The sequence below is a fragment of the Taudactylus pleione genome, unplaced genomic scaffold (assembly GCF_031769625.1).
Source record: "Taudactylus pleione unplaced genomic scaffold, aTauple2 ptg000207l, whole genome shotgun sequence".
NCBI classification, from domain to species: Eukaryota; Metazoa; Chordata; class Amphibia; order Anura; family Myobatrachidae; genus Taudactylus; species Taudactylus pleione.
The window spans coordinates 3,261,466-3,272,500 of NW_028284609.1; the positions used below are offsets into that span (position 1 = coordinate 3,261,466).

The 11,035-nt window shown below is 45.8% G+C and overlaps 1 protein-coding gene across 4 annotated transcripts in view; it reads right to left on the reverse strand.

The window, feature by feature from the left end:
• The window catches only part of PPP1R12A (protein phosphatase 1 regulatory subunit 12A), a 185,593-nt gene that overhangs the window by 44,734 nt on the left and 129,824 nt on the right, over window positions 1–11,035 (reverse strand). For 2 of the 4 annotated variants that reach the window (XM_088478108.1, XM_088478107.1), the window contains exons 10-12: window positions 10,460–10,576; window positions 9,447–9,662; window positions 2,977–3,071 (exon numbers count right to left, since the gene is read on the reverse strand). In XM_088478108.1, coding sequence (XP_088334234.1) covers window positions 2,977–3,071; window positions 9,447–9,662; window positions 10,460–10,576 — 428 coding nt within the window. The remainder of the gene's footprint in view (window positions 1–2,976; window positions 3,072–9,446; window positions 9,663–10,459; window positions 10,577–11,035) is intronic. The other 2 variants (XM_088478110.1, XM_088478109.1) reach the window with 1 other exon arrangement.

Genomic DNA, 11,035 nt, shown 5'->3' on the forward strand with positions numbered 1-11,035 from the left:
GAACCCAAGTGTCTTTCGTAGTGACCGACCAACACTGGGCGAACTGCAGCAGGCGGCCTCCCACTTTGGGATCCCCCAAAGGGAGGCCCGGACCGTCAGGCCGCAGGCTTGTCATCTGGCTTAGGGGCCGGACGTCTGGTACTCCACGCCTGCTTCCGGGGCATGGCCGATTTCTTAGGGCCAGCCTGTCGAGGAAAAGACTGTGGTTTGGGCCTGCCCTGGGCCCTATAAGACCGAAAGGACGATGGTCCAGAACCAGAAGGAGCAGCGGCCGACGGGAGACAAGCCGATTTGGCTGCCACCAGCGTGGCCACAATCTTGTCCAGATCCGGACCAAAGAGAACTTCTCCGGTAAATGGCAACGCCTCCAAACCCTTCTTGGAATCTGCGTCCGCCTTCCAGGATCGCAGCCACAAGGTGCGACGAGCAGCCACCGCTGCTGAAGAAATTCTAGACACGAGAGTACTAATGTCTAAGGCCGCCTCGTTGATATAAGTGGCCAAATCACGGAGATTACAATCAACTCCGCCTGTTCGGCCGGACAGTCGGAATCAAAAGACGCCTCTAATGAATCCGCCCAGCGCTCCATCGCTCTGGCAACCCAACCATAGCCGGCCGTGCTGCCCCCCCCCCCCCCGCAAGGGAATAAGCGGACTTCAGGCAGATCTCCACCTTGCGGTCCGTAGCATCCTTAAGGGAGAACATGGATGGCATCGGCAATGTGGCACTATGGACAAGACGGATCACGTGAGAATCCACCTGTGGAGGGGATTCCCACTTTGCAAAATAATTATCCGCGAACGGATAAGCCACTGCCAGGCGCCTCTGCGGCTGGTATCTTTTGCCAGGCTGTTTCCACGCCTCTAAATGGTCCACTAACTGACCCGAAAGAGGAAAGACTGTGGCATCGCCCTTCACATCTTTGAAAAAGGCATACTTAGATTTAGCCGCTGGGGGAACTTCGTCCTCAATCACCAAGGCTGTGCGGACTGCCCGAATAAGTTCAGGAATATATACCCTGGACTTAGCGTCAGCGTCCTTAGTATGGAGAGGTTCCTGATCGTAAGGATCCAGAATCTCCCCATCATCAGACGTCCCCTCGTCATCCTCATAAGGAGCCGACAGACGCCACCGGCCGTTTATGTGGCCGCATCACAGACTCCCCTTGCAACACATCCGACAAGTGCTGTACAGAACTCGTCAGGGAGTTAATCCACGCCGGCTCCTGAGAAACCGGGAGCGGGGAAATAGGGAGACTGTGGGGTACCACCAATTGTCGTGGGAAACCCTGCATGGGTGACGACACCACTGACTGCTGGGACAAACCCATCGGCGTAAACGCGGGCCGCGGAGCTAACTGGCCCACTAAGGTTGTAAGCGCCTGAGCGAAACAAGCCCAGGGCGGCTCCTGTACCGGTGCTGTAACCGTAATAGGCCGCGCCATAGACAAACACTGCCGGCAGAGGCCCTCCGCGCTACCCTCCCCCTCCGCTAACGGTACTTTACACGCAGTACACTGTAGGCGGAGAGGAAAATCACTTTCAGACATGATGGCACCAAGTATGTGACCCCTCTCGCCAATTATATATTAAATAGGCGAGAGACCACCCTGCAGCACCGCACCGCAAGGGCTTAGCAGAAAGGACAGGGACAGTAATAAAGCTGACAGAAGAAAAGTTACAGGCAGCAGCGCTAGCACAGTCACATACAATGCAAAGAAAAATCAATTCCTGCACTAACAGCGCTGATCACTCAACTACGCAGACACAGGGCCTGGTAGGACACAGCGCAGAATACACAGACCTGACCCAAGTCGGAGGAGAGGTATGCGGGGGGACCCAGACCACGATGCTTCCGTCCAGTGCTTCCAGCAGCGTTCACCATGCGTTGGAAAGATGGCCACCGAGGAGCAGAGAGGAGGCTGGCCTGGGGGAGGAGCGCTGCCACAGGGCCAGTCGGCGTGTGCAGAGAGGGCTGTGTGCAGCGGGGGAGGCGCCGGCTGTGAGACAGGGAAGGCGTGCTCCCCTGGCATGCATTTAACCCCCGGGACGCCGCAGCGCTACCGGTCTGCTGCGGTCCGCTGTCCCAGGGGGTAGTGGAAGCGCAGGTTCAATACCTGGCTCCACGCTGCAGCTAGTCCCCAGGGAGCCCCCTGCCTGGGGACTCTGGACCATGTAACAGCGGGGACCCACCGCGGGACCCCGCTGCTTACCTGCTGTGCCCCTTGAATCCGGCCATGGTCCGGAACATCTGGGGTCACCGCAAGCTGTGACCCCAGATGCTCACCAGCATCCCCGGATCGGTACCGGCGTTCTGGTACCGGCGGGGGTGTAGGGAAGACAGCATGGACGTCAGGACTGACTGTCCCTGCTGTTCATCCAGATGTGCAGCCACAGCTGAATGAAGAAAAAGCGCTCTTCTAGCCCCCAGTACAACAGGCGCACCCGACTCCGGCCGGGCACCAAACGAAACTGGGGTGCTTTGGCTCGGGGGCGGGGTATAGGAGGGGGACCCTAGTGCATCCTGGGAGGCTGAAAAGCTTAACTCTATGGTGCCCGATGACTGACGTCACACCTATACCCCAAGGTATCCTGTGGATACCCTATGGACCCTGAAGTAGAAATTATATATATATATATATATATATATATATATATACACACACACACACACTTACATACATACACACACTTGAAGAAATATGAACTAGAAGATCTCAATTTACTTCTATTGTTTTAATTTGGTTTACATTCGATACACATCCTAATTCTCTTCAGACCAGCAACCCCAGCTAATCCCAAACCTGCAAAAGGGTATAAAACTATAAACGTTTGATGACCTACATTTACATAAACAATTTGTGTGCTTACATATCTATACAACGTATAATGATTTAACCAAGCATGCCTAAAAAAGCTAAACTGATTAATTACCAAAAGTACTAGCGTGTAAATTTTGAGCTTGTGGATAGATTACCTATTTTCTTTTTCTTCTATATCAGATGCACTTGCAAGTCGCCGAGGTATTGTTGGAGCAACATAGGCAAGCCTTGCCCCTCTACCATCCTTTTCCTGTACATTAAAATGAACAAACTCAATTATTCAGCAGGCACAAAGATGGTCACATATGTACAACTACTGAGTCTTCCTCTAGAAGAGAAAGTTCACTCATCAAACAGCATGTGAAGGATAATGGGATTTGTGTAGTCACTAAATAATTTTCTAGTAGTCCATTGGGGGACACTAAAACAATCAACACCTACTTTTGAAAAAAACATTTCATGGAGATTGTAAAAGAAACATCTACAAGCGCGGCAGTACAGTGTGTGTGTACTGCAACATCTGTGAGGCGTGCCATAAAATTGACTTGCATCCAAATGTAAACGAGCTACAAAGCAGTTAGTAAGATCTATTTGTTGATGAAAACACACTGATACTTTTCAGAAAATGCATGTAGCCATAGGGATCATTGTGCCTTATAGCCAATGCAGGGAAATGATACCACTGATCCCATTTGAATGTATAGATATAACAGCTTCATAATGGGGGTAATGTGCAATCAGGGAGGTTGCTAGACTCTTCAGGGAGTCTCCCTAACAATCAGGGAGAGTTGGCAAGTATGAATCAACATAACATTTTAGAAGAAGAAATATACCAGCTTTATCAATATCAGTGATCGCAGTAACACATATCTGTCCAATCTGCATCTGCTCATCATTCCCCATTTCTCAGCAACACCTTCAAATCAGTCTCATGCATCTCTGAACATGACTGTAATCATTATCTTGCAGAAAGAAATGCTAAATGGCAGGAGGAGAAAGAACAAGCCTGAGGAGGGATAAGCAGCACTCCAATAGACAATATGATAAATTATAAACATTATAAACATACAGCTGTGGATGTTATTTAAAGGTTTACTATAATAAGAAAAATATGTTAAATAAAAGGATAGTCTAATGCTGGGTACACATTTAACGATGTATACCCCAGCCGATCTATCGTGAGGCGGGTGCCGGCATCAGCAAGTGCAGTGTTCTCCCCAGGCTGTTTTCTGCGGGCACATCGCCCGGCAGAAACAGACCATTGCCAGGCACTTCCCCCCGCGCTCCGCCTCAAACCCCTGGTGTGGAACGCTGGCCTCTGAAGAGATCGGAAGCTAAAGAAGACTCCAATCGCTTCAGAGGCAAGCGTTCCCAGTGATGCACTGGGTGGGTGACGTCATGACGTCACCCTCGACGTGAGGAGCCTACCCTGCGTGCCTGCTAGATCCAGTCAGAGCGAGGCAGCGGGAGTGGGAGCGCCGAGCATGTTTAGGTAAGTTCTGGGCTGGGGGCCACTGCATGAGGGGCCAGTCTGGGGGCCACTGCATAGAGGCAAACCAAAACTACAGGGGGCAATGCATAAAGGGGAAAACTACAGGGGGCAATGCATAAAGGGGAAAACTACAGGGGGCAATGCATAAAGGGGAAAACTACAGGGGGCACTGTATAAAGGGGAAAACTACAGGGGGCACTGTATAAAGGGGAAAACTACAGGGGGCAATGCATAAAGGGGAAAACTGCAGGGGGCAATGCATAAAGAGGAAAATTACAGGGGGCAATGCATAAAGAGGAAAACTACAGGGGGCAATGCATAAAGAGGAAAACTACAGGGGGCAATGCATAAAGGGGAAACTATAGGGGGCACTGTATAAAGGGCACAAATACAGGGGGCACTGCATAATTGGCACTTTTGACTGAGCGTCAGTGGAGGAGGAGCCTGAGACCTGTCGGGCTGGAATGGTAAGGGAGGGCAGTGTTCTCCCCAGGCTATTTTTTGCGGGTGCACAATCCGACACTTTGGGAGCCTGCAAGTTGGGACAGTATTTGGGAACTGTATAAAAAGGACCAGATCCAACAGACTTTTTCAGCTTTTCATAATCAGATGACTGGGCCTCTAATAAGAGGAGAATTAATATATAAAAGATTATTTCAAGTTTAAATCATTATAAGGTCAGGGTTTAAAACATTTTATTATTGCGAAGGCCCCACCGAGCTACTTCTTGATACCACCCGGCTAGAAAAAAATTCTGGGGAGAACACTGAAGTGCATACACCCTTGACGATGCCAGGAGTGACGGCGCGACAGAGGGGGCCATGCTGCAGTAATGCTGGGCATACACTATACAATCTGTCAGATATCTGTCCAATCTGGCTGGTTGGAACGAAATCTGGTAATGTATGGGAGCAAATGACAATCGACCATTTGCTCACAAACACTGGAAAACAGACAAAAATGGTTGTTCAGACAAATTGATTACAACACACAAATTTAACCAATTTGAACAATTGTTTTTTTTGTCCTTTCCAGTGTTTAAAACCATATGATCGACTGTCATTTGCTCCTATACATTGCCAGGTTTTCATTCCAACCAGCCAGATTGGACAGATAATTGTATAGTGTATGCCCAGCATAAGTCTAAGTGGAAAATTGATTTAGCCCTGTTAATTTTTCACACAAGAAAAACGGGTGATTTTTCACACAATTCAATCATGTCCCATTTTTATTGTGCGAAAAAAACACCCAAAACCTGTATTCGGCCAAAAACAGAGTTCGTGATAAGTTCACAGACCTGTGTGTTTTCACAGCCACGATAGTCTCCGATAAACTTCTGGGGAGGATGCCTCCAGAAAGTGAGAGCATACCAATTCTGGGACCCAGGCATCTGTTTGATGCCAGTAGTCCGCAAATTGAAGAAGTCGGCCTCTCACCCTGGCATCCCCCAGGAGGAAACCCGCCCAATCAGGCAGAGGGTTTGCCGTCCGGCTTAGAAACTGGACGCCTTGCAGGCCCGGACCTCTTCGTTTACTACTTGATGATCCTGCGAGAACTAGACAGCATGGAGAAAGACTGTCCTTTTGCTGGTCCCTGGATGAAAGGATCGAAAAGACGACTGCCTAGACATTAATGCAGCTGTTGATGCCAGATCTGCAGATTTAGAAGCTGCCAGAGTAACCCCTGTCTTATCTAACTCTGCTCCAAAAAGTATATTTCCAAAAAAAAAGTAAAAGCATTCCAGAGCCTTCTTTGACAGAGTATCCGCTTTCCAGGACCTTAACCAAAGGACTCTATAAGCCACAACCGAGGCTGCCGATGCTTTAGAAGCTAGGAGCCCCGCATCTATCGCAGTTTATGTGGGCGATCTATGATAGCTGTTCTCTGATAGCATTTGGTATCTTCCAATGCCCCCGTCCATTCTTCAACAGCCTTGAATACCCAAGCCCCAGCCATAGCCGGCCGAATAACAGTTCCTGATTATGAAAATACTTCTTTCATAAGATGCTGACGAAATAGACAACATAGCACCCCTGACTAAATGTGTCACATGAGCATCTACACTAGGAGGGATTTCCCACAGTACATTCAGTAGCTGGGAAAGAATACAAAGATGATTATCTTTTCGTAACATGGAATCGTTGATCCAGGTTTCTCCATACCTCTTCCATAAGTTCAGTGAGCTGTTCAAATTTAGGAAACTCATCTTTCACCACCATCTGGTGTTTAAATACTGGAGCTGGTTCATCAACCTGTATATTTAGGATTGATTTGACTGCCCCCTCAACAAAGAAGGGACATCCACTGTAGAAGGATTGTCCTCCTTCCCCGAGATAGACCCTGGAGAAGAATCCGGTGCATCATCTGATTCCTCCGATGATGCGTCTGAATCAACATGCTGAGCAGCCTGATAAAAAGATAACGCTCGTTTAGGCGCCTTAGTAACTACCAGTCTGTTTGCAGTTGAGTGGGCATAAACATCCATCCAGGATGGATGTATAGGGGGAGCAAACATAGCATGCTGAAACTGCTGTGGGTATCCCATTAAAGGAAGCTGCATGGGAGTAGCCAAACTATCCACTAACTGCTTCATCACCTGAGACAAGGACGACACCCAAGATGGCTACTGTACAGGGGCTGGTAGACTGGACTTTGAGGTGGTTCTTTATAGCAGACAGCCCACAAACCATCCTGTATAAAGTTCTGAGGGTACAAACCCACCAAACAGGAATTACATGAAATCAGCACAGGGACCTCCACCTCCTGCTTCCCTTACCTTTTGACATATTAATTATAAAGGTAACAATGCAATGTACTGTGACAGCCTTCACAAATAACTAGTAAATGTGAAGTACAAAGGAAAACCCCCACTCACCTGTAACCGAGGGATGGGGAGAAAAAAAAAACAGTGAGTTATAACTGACAGACAAGAAATAAAAGGCAGTATCAACACAGCAGCTAGCAAAAAAAAAAAAAAAGTCACATGCAATGCATATGTAATTCAGTTGCAATGGACCTTGAATCAACTACTCAAATCTTGGTAGGCTATAGGGCACTATATACCTGACCCAGGGGAGAGGTCTGACCCAAAACCTCCCGAGACCAAACTGCTTCAGCAGAGCACTGATAGTGGGCTGTGAGCGTCTCATATGCACGAGGAGGATAGGATCTGCGTCTGGGTGGAGGAAGGAGCTACGCTGGCCTCATGGCAGCAGAAGAGTCTTCTGCAGATCCCCGGCATCAGACGATAAGGCCCTGGTGGTCTAGTGAGGGAGAGACTTCTGGTGTGTCTCCAGCGCTGGAAACAAGGACTGCCGTGTGCAATTCCCCATAAGCCTGGAATCGTCTTACCCGACATCTCTGTGCGTCTGGTTGCAGTCCGAGCCCCGTCGTCGCCACTAGCAAGCTCCGCTGTGACCCAACGAACTCACCAGAGATGTTACTGGTGTTGCAGACCGGCGGAGGCAGACGAGTCTCAGTGCAGGAGTCTTACTACGCTCAGCACTGCTAACTATAACATAGAAATAAAACAAAATGAAAGCTTGAGACTGCGTTAGAAGTTCCCCTGTTAAAAAGGTGCCTGAATCCTGCCGCACCAAACAAACTGAATGCCTGTGGCCAGGGGCAGGGTATATGCGGAGGAGGACCTGGGGCATTCTGGGAGCTGAAAGCTTAACTGTTTGGTGCCTGGATCACTCCAACCACATTATCCCCATGGAATGGTCCCTGCAGAAGAAAAAGAGTTACTCTGTGAGTTCCATAAGATGACACTCAGGATGGGCAATTCACAGTGCACCTCTAAAGCTGGGTACACACGTAAAGATTTTCTGTCCAATCATCCAACTAGCTGATTGGTTGGAATGAAAATCTGGTAAGGTATGAAAGCAAATGACAATCAGCAATTTGCTCCCAAATGCCGGAAAATGGACAAAAACTGTTGTTTGAACAAATTGTTTAAATCAAACATTTAACAAACTTGTCTGAACGACAATTTTAATCTGTTTTCTGGCATTTAGTAGCAAATTGCTCATCATCAGTTACTCTCATACCTTACCAGATTTTCATTCCAACCAATCAACTAGTTGGATGGTTGGACAGAAAATCTTTAGGTGTGTACCCAGCCTTAGCCATGGTCCGCTCATCCAATGTGGAAATGGGAGAATAGAAATACTAGCGTAGGGGAATTAAATGTGTTCTTCCCTTAGAACTAGGGATTTCCTCAATTCCAAACAAGTCCACTATAAAATTCAATTCAAATTACTTACAGGTAGAAAGTTTTTCATTTCCCTAATTTGGATATCACAACTGGACGTACTGTACCCATCATATTGCATCAAGATGGAATAGAATATAAAATAGAACATAGTACACAATGACAAATGAGTATTGTTTTGTGTTTTATATTTTGCTCTTATTGGATTGAAAAATTTACTACTGGTCTAAGACCATACTTTTATGCAAGATATTTTTCTTATTATATCTAATTGAGAGTATCCACAGCTGTATGTTTACTACTTAACACATTAAGTATTTGAGTGCTACTTCTCTCTCCATGGTCTTGTTCTTTCCCATTTAATCATAGGTGGTTCCAGGCTATTTTGCAGCTGCTGACATTTCAATTTAGAGGAAAACTATACACCTATTTTTTTTAATCACACACTGTACACCCTGCACTCCCCTCAGAGTAACCATTTTTATATAGGGCAGAAGAAAGCCGATAAGTGTTGTTTCCAAAGACAAAAAAAAAAAAAAAAAGCATAGCAATGTTTGTTCCCTGTTCTACAAGCAAAGTTTTATTACTGATTAATATAATGTACATATGCCATTTATGAAGGGACTGCAGTATGAAAATATTTCTGTTGAGAAAATTCACTTCCCAGTTTTCTACCCTCAGAATAGAGACTGCTGGAACATTGTGTTCTGCCCATACATGATATTGACTTTATTGCCGAAAAACAGTTTTTCTCTATGACGATTAATATATGCTATTGTTGGACTGAATCGTTATTGACCATAAAGTTGAACAAATCATACCAAATAAACAAGTCATACATGAAAACCAAAAAGGTTAATATAGAAGGTACACTATCTGTATTGTATTTTAAAATAGTCAACTTTTAAGTTGTACTGTACCTTTTCTTTATTATCTAGACTTGAAGAAAGTCTAGGGCTTGACGCTGAGCGCATGACTCCAGTAAAGTCTCTCTCCTTTTGAGCTTCTTTCGATGCAGTAATCTCAGACAGTGCCCCATAACTTCCTGTCTTGCGTAGTCCTAGACGCCAGGAAGCCGGGGATTCATCCTTCCTTTCTTCCTCTTTAGGAGAAATTTTGGTTGCTGGAGTGGGGAACTGTAAGTAAAAAATATTACAACTAAGGTTTAGTTTTACTACAAAGCCCAATATTCATTCAACCCAACACCAAAGCAATCGGATATCAGATTTGCAAAGGTATTTGATTAAGTGCTGCAGGTTCTGTGATAGACCTTTAATTTAACTGTATAGACCAGTGGTTCCCAAACTTTTTTGAAAGATGGCGCAATAGAGTATCAGCATTGTTTTCATGGCACCCCTAAGTTTAACTCTGTTATGGAGATATTCCGAAAAAATTCTAGTAAAATAGAAAAGTGTAGTAAATTGTGCTTACCTGTCATCCTTGGGTTCAGTTATGTGGTGGTGGACAGCTTTGCGCTTCTGTTTGTACACATATTTACATTATATGGACCATAAATAATTTAATTTGGTGCTGGACCACCAACCTGAGGCACCCCTGTAAGTGTCCCAAGGCACCCCAGGGTGCCACGGTGCACAGTTTGGGAACCACTGGTATAGACAGAAGGATTTTGAAGTCATATAGACACAGGGATACTCTTGATTAAATAACCCAAATGTGAATCTTAATGGAGTTAAAATATCACTGAAAACAAACCAATTTAGCACACAGGAAAACTTGTTAATAAACAAATGATGAAAAATGCTCAATTTTTAAAACAATAGATTTACTTTGAATGTTAGATAAGTCATTGAAAACATCACATATTCAAGATTAACACATTGTTAAATTCAAGACCATGCACACTGAGGTAAATCTGATTAAAATATAGTCCGCAACCTTGAACCACAGCGAAGTGTGCACACTAATTCCTCACCATGGACTTGTCACCTTTACTTGGCACAAGGACTATGCCAGTTTTGCGCAAGCCCTGTCTCCATGAAGTAGGATGTGCAGACTCCACCACTGGCATGAAAGGTGCCATGAAATCATACTGAACCCAAGATCAAGATAGAATAAGAAGGAAAGCACAGAATGAGGAATTGACAAATTAACTAATTTATTCCAGTCCGCACAGTTACTGAAATGGTGGATAAAAGACAGTAGCATTGGTTCTGTGATTAAACTGTGACAATAACTAGGGGTTTTTTGGCAATAAGAGCAAAAATAGCCATGCCTCCTCCAGTAGGGTAGGGGGAGCCCCTGAATAGAAATGGCACAGACCTCAGCATTTGCAAAGGCCTACACTGAGAGTAGAGTAAGGTAGAAGAGCAATACTAAGGGGGAATTCAATGATATCAGTTAATTTAACAGGTGTGAAAAAAGGTGGTAGCCTTGTGCTTTAAAGCCTGGGGCTATTCAATTAGAGTCCCTTTTTCACTCAAGACCTTTTTTAATGCCCGTTACATTAATGTTTTAAAGTGCATTAACACATGGAATCCGTGCAAAGTCC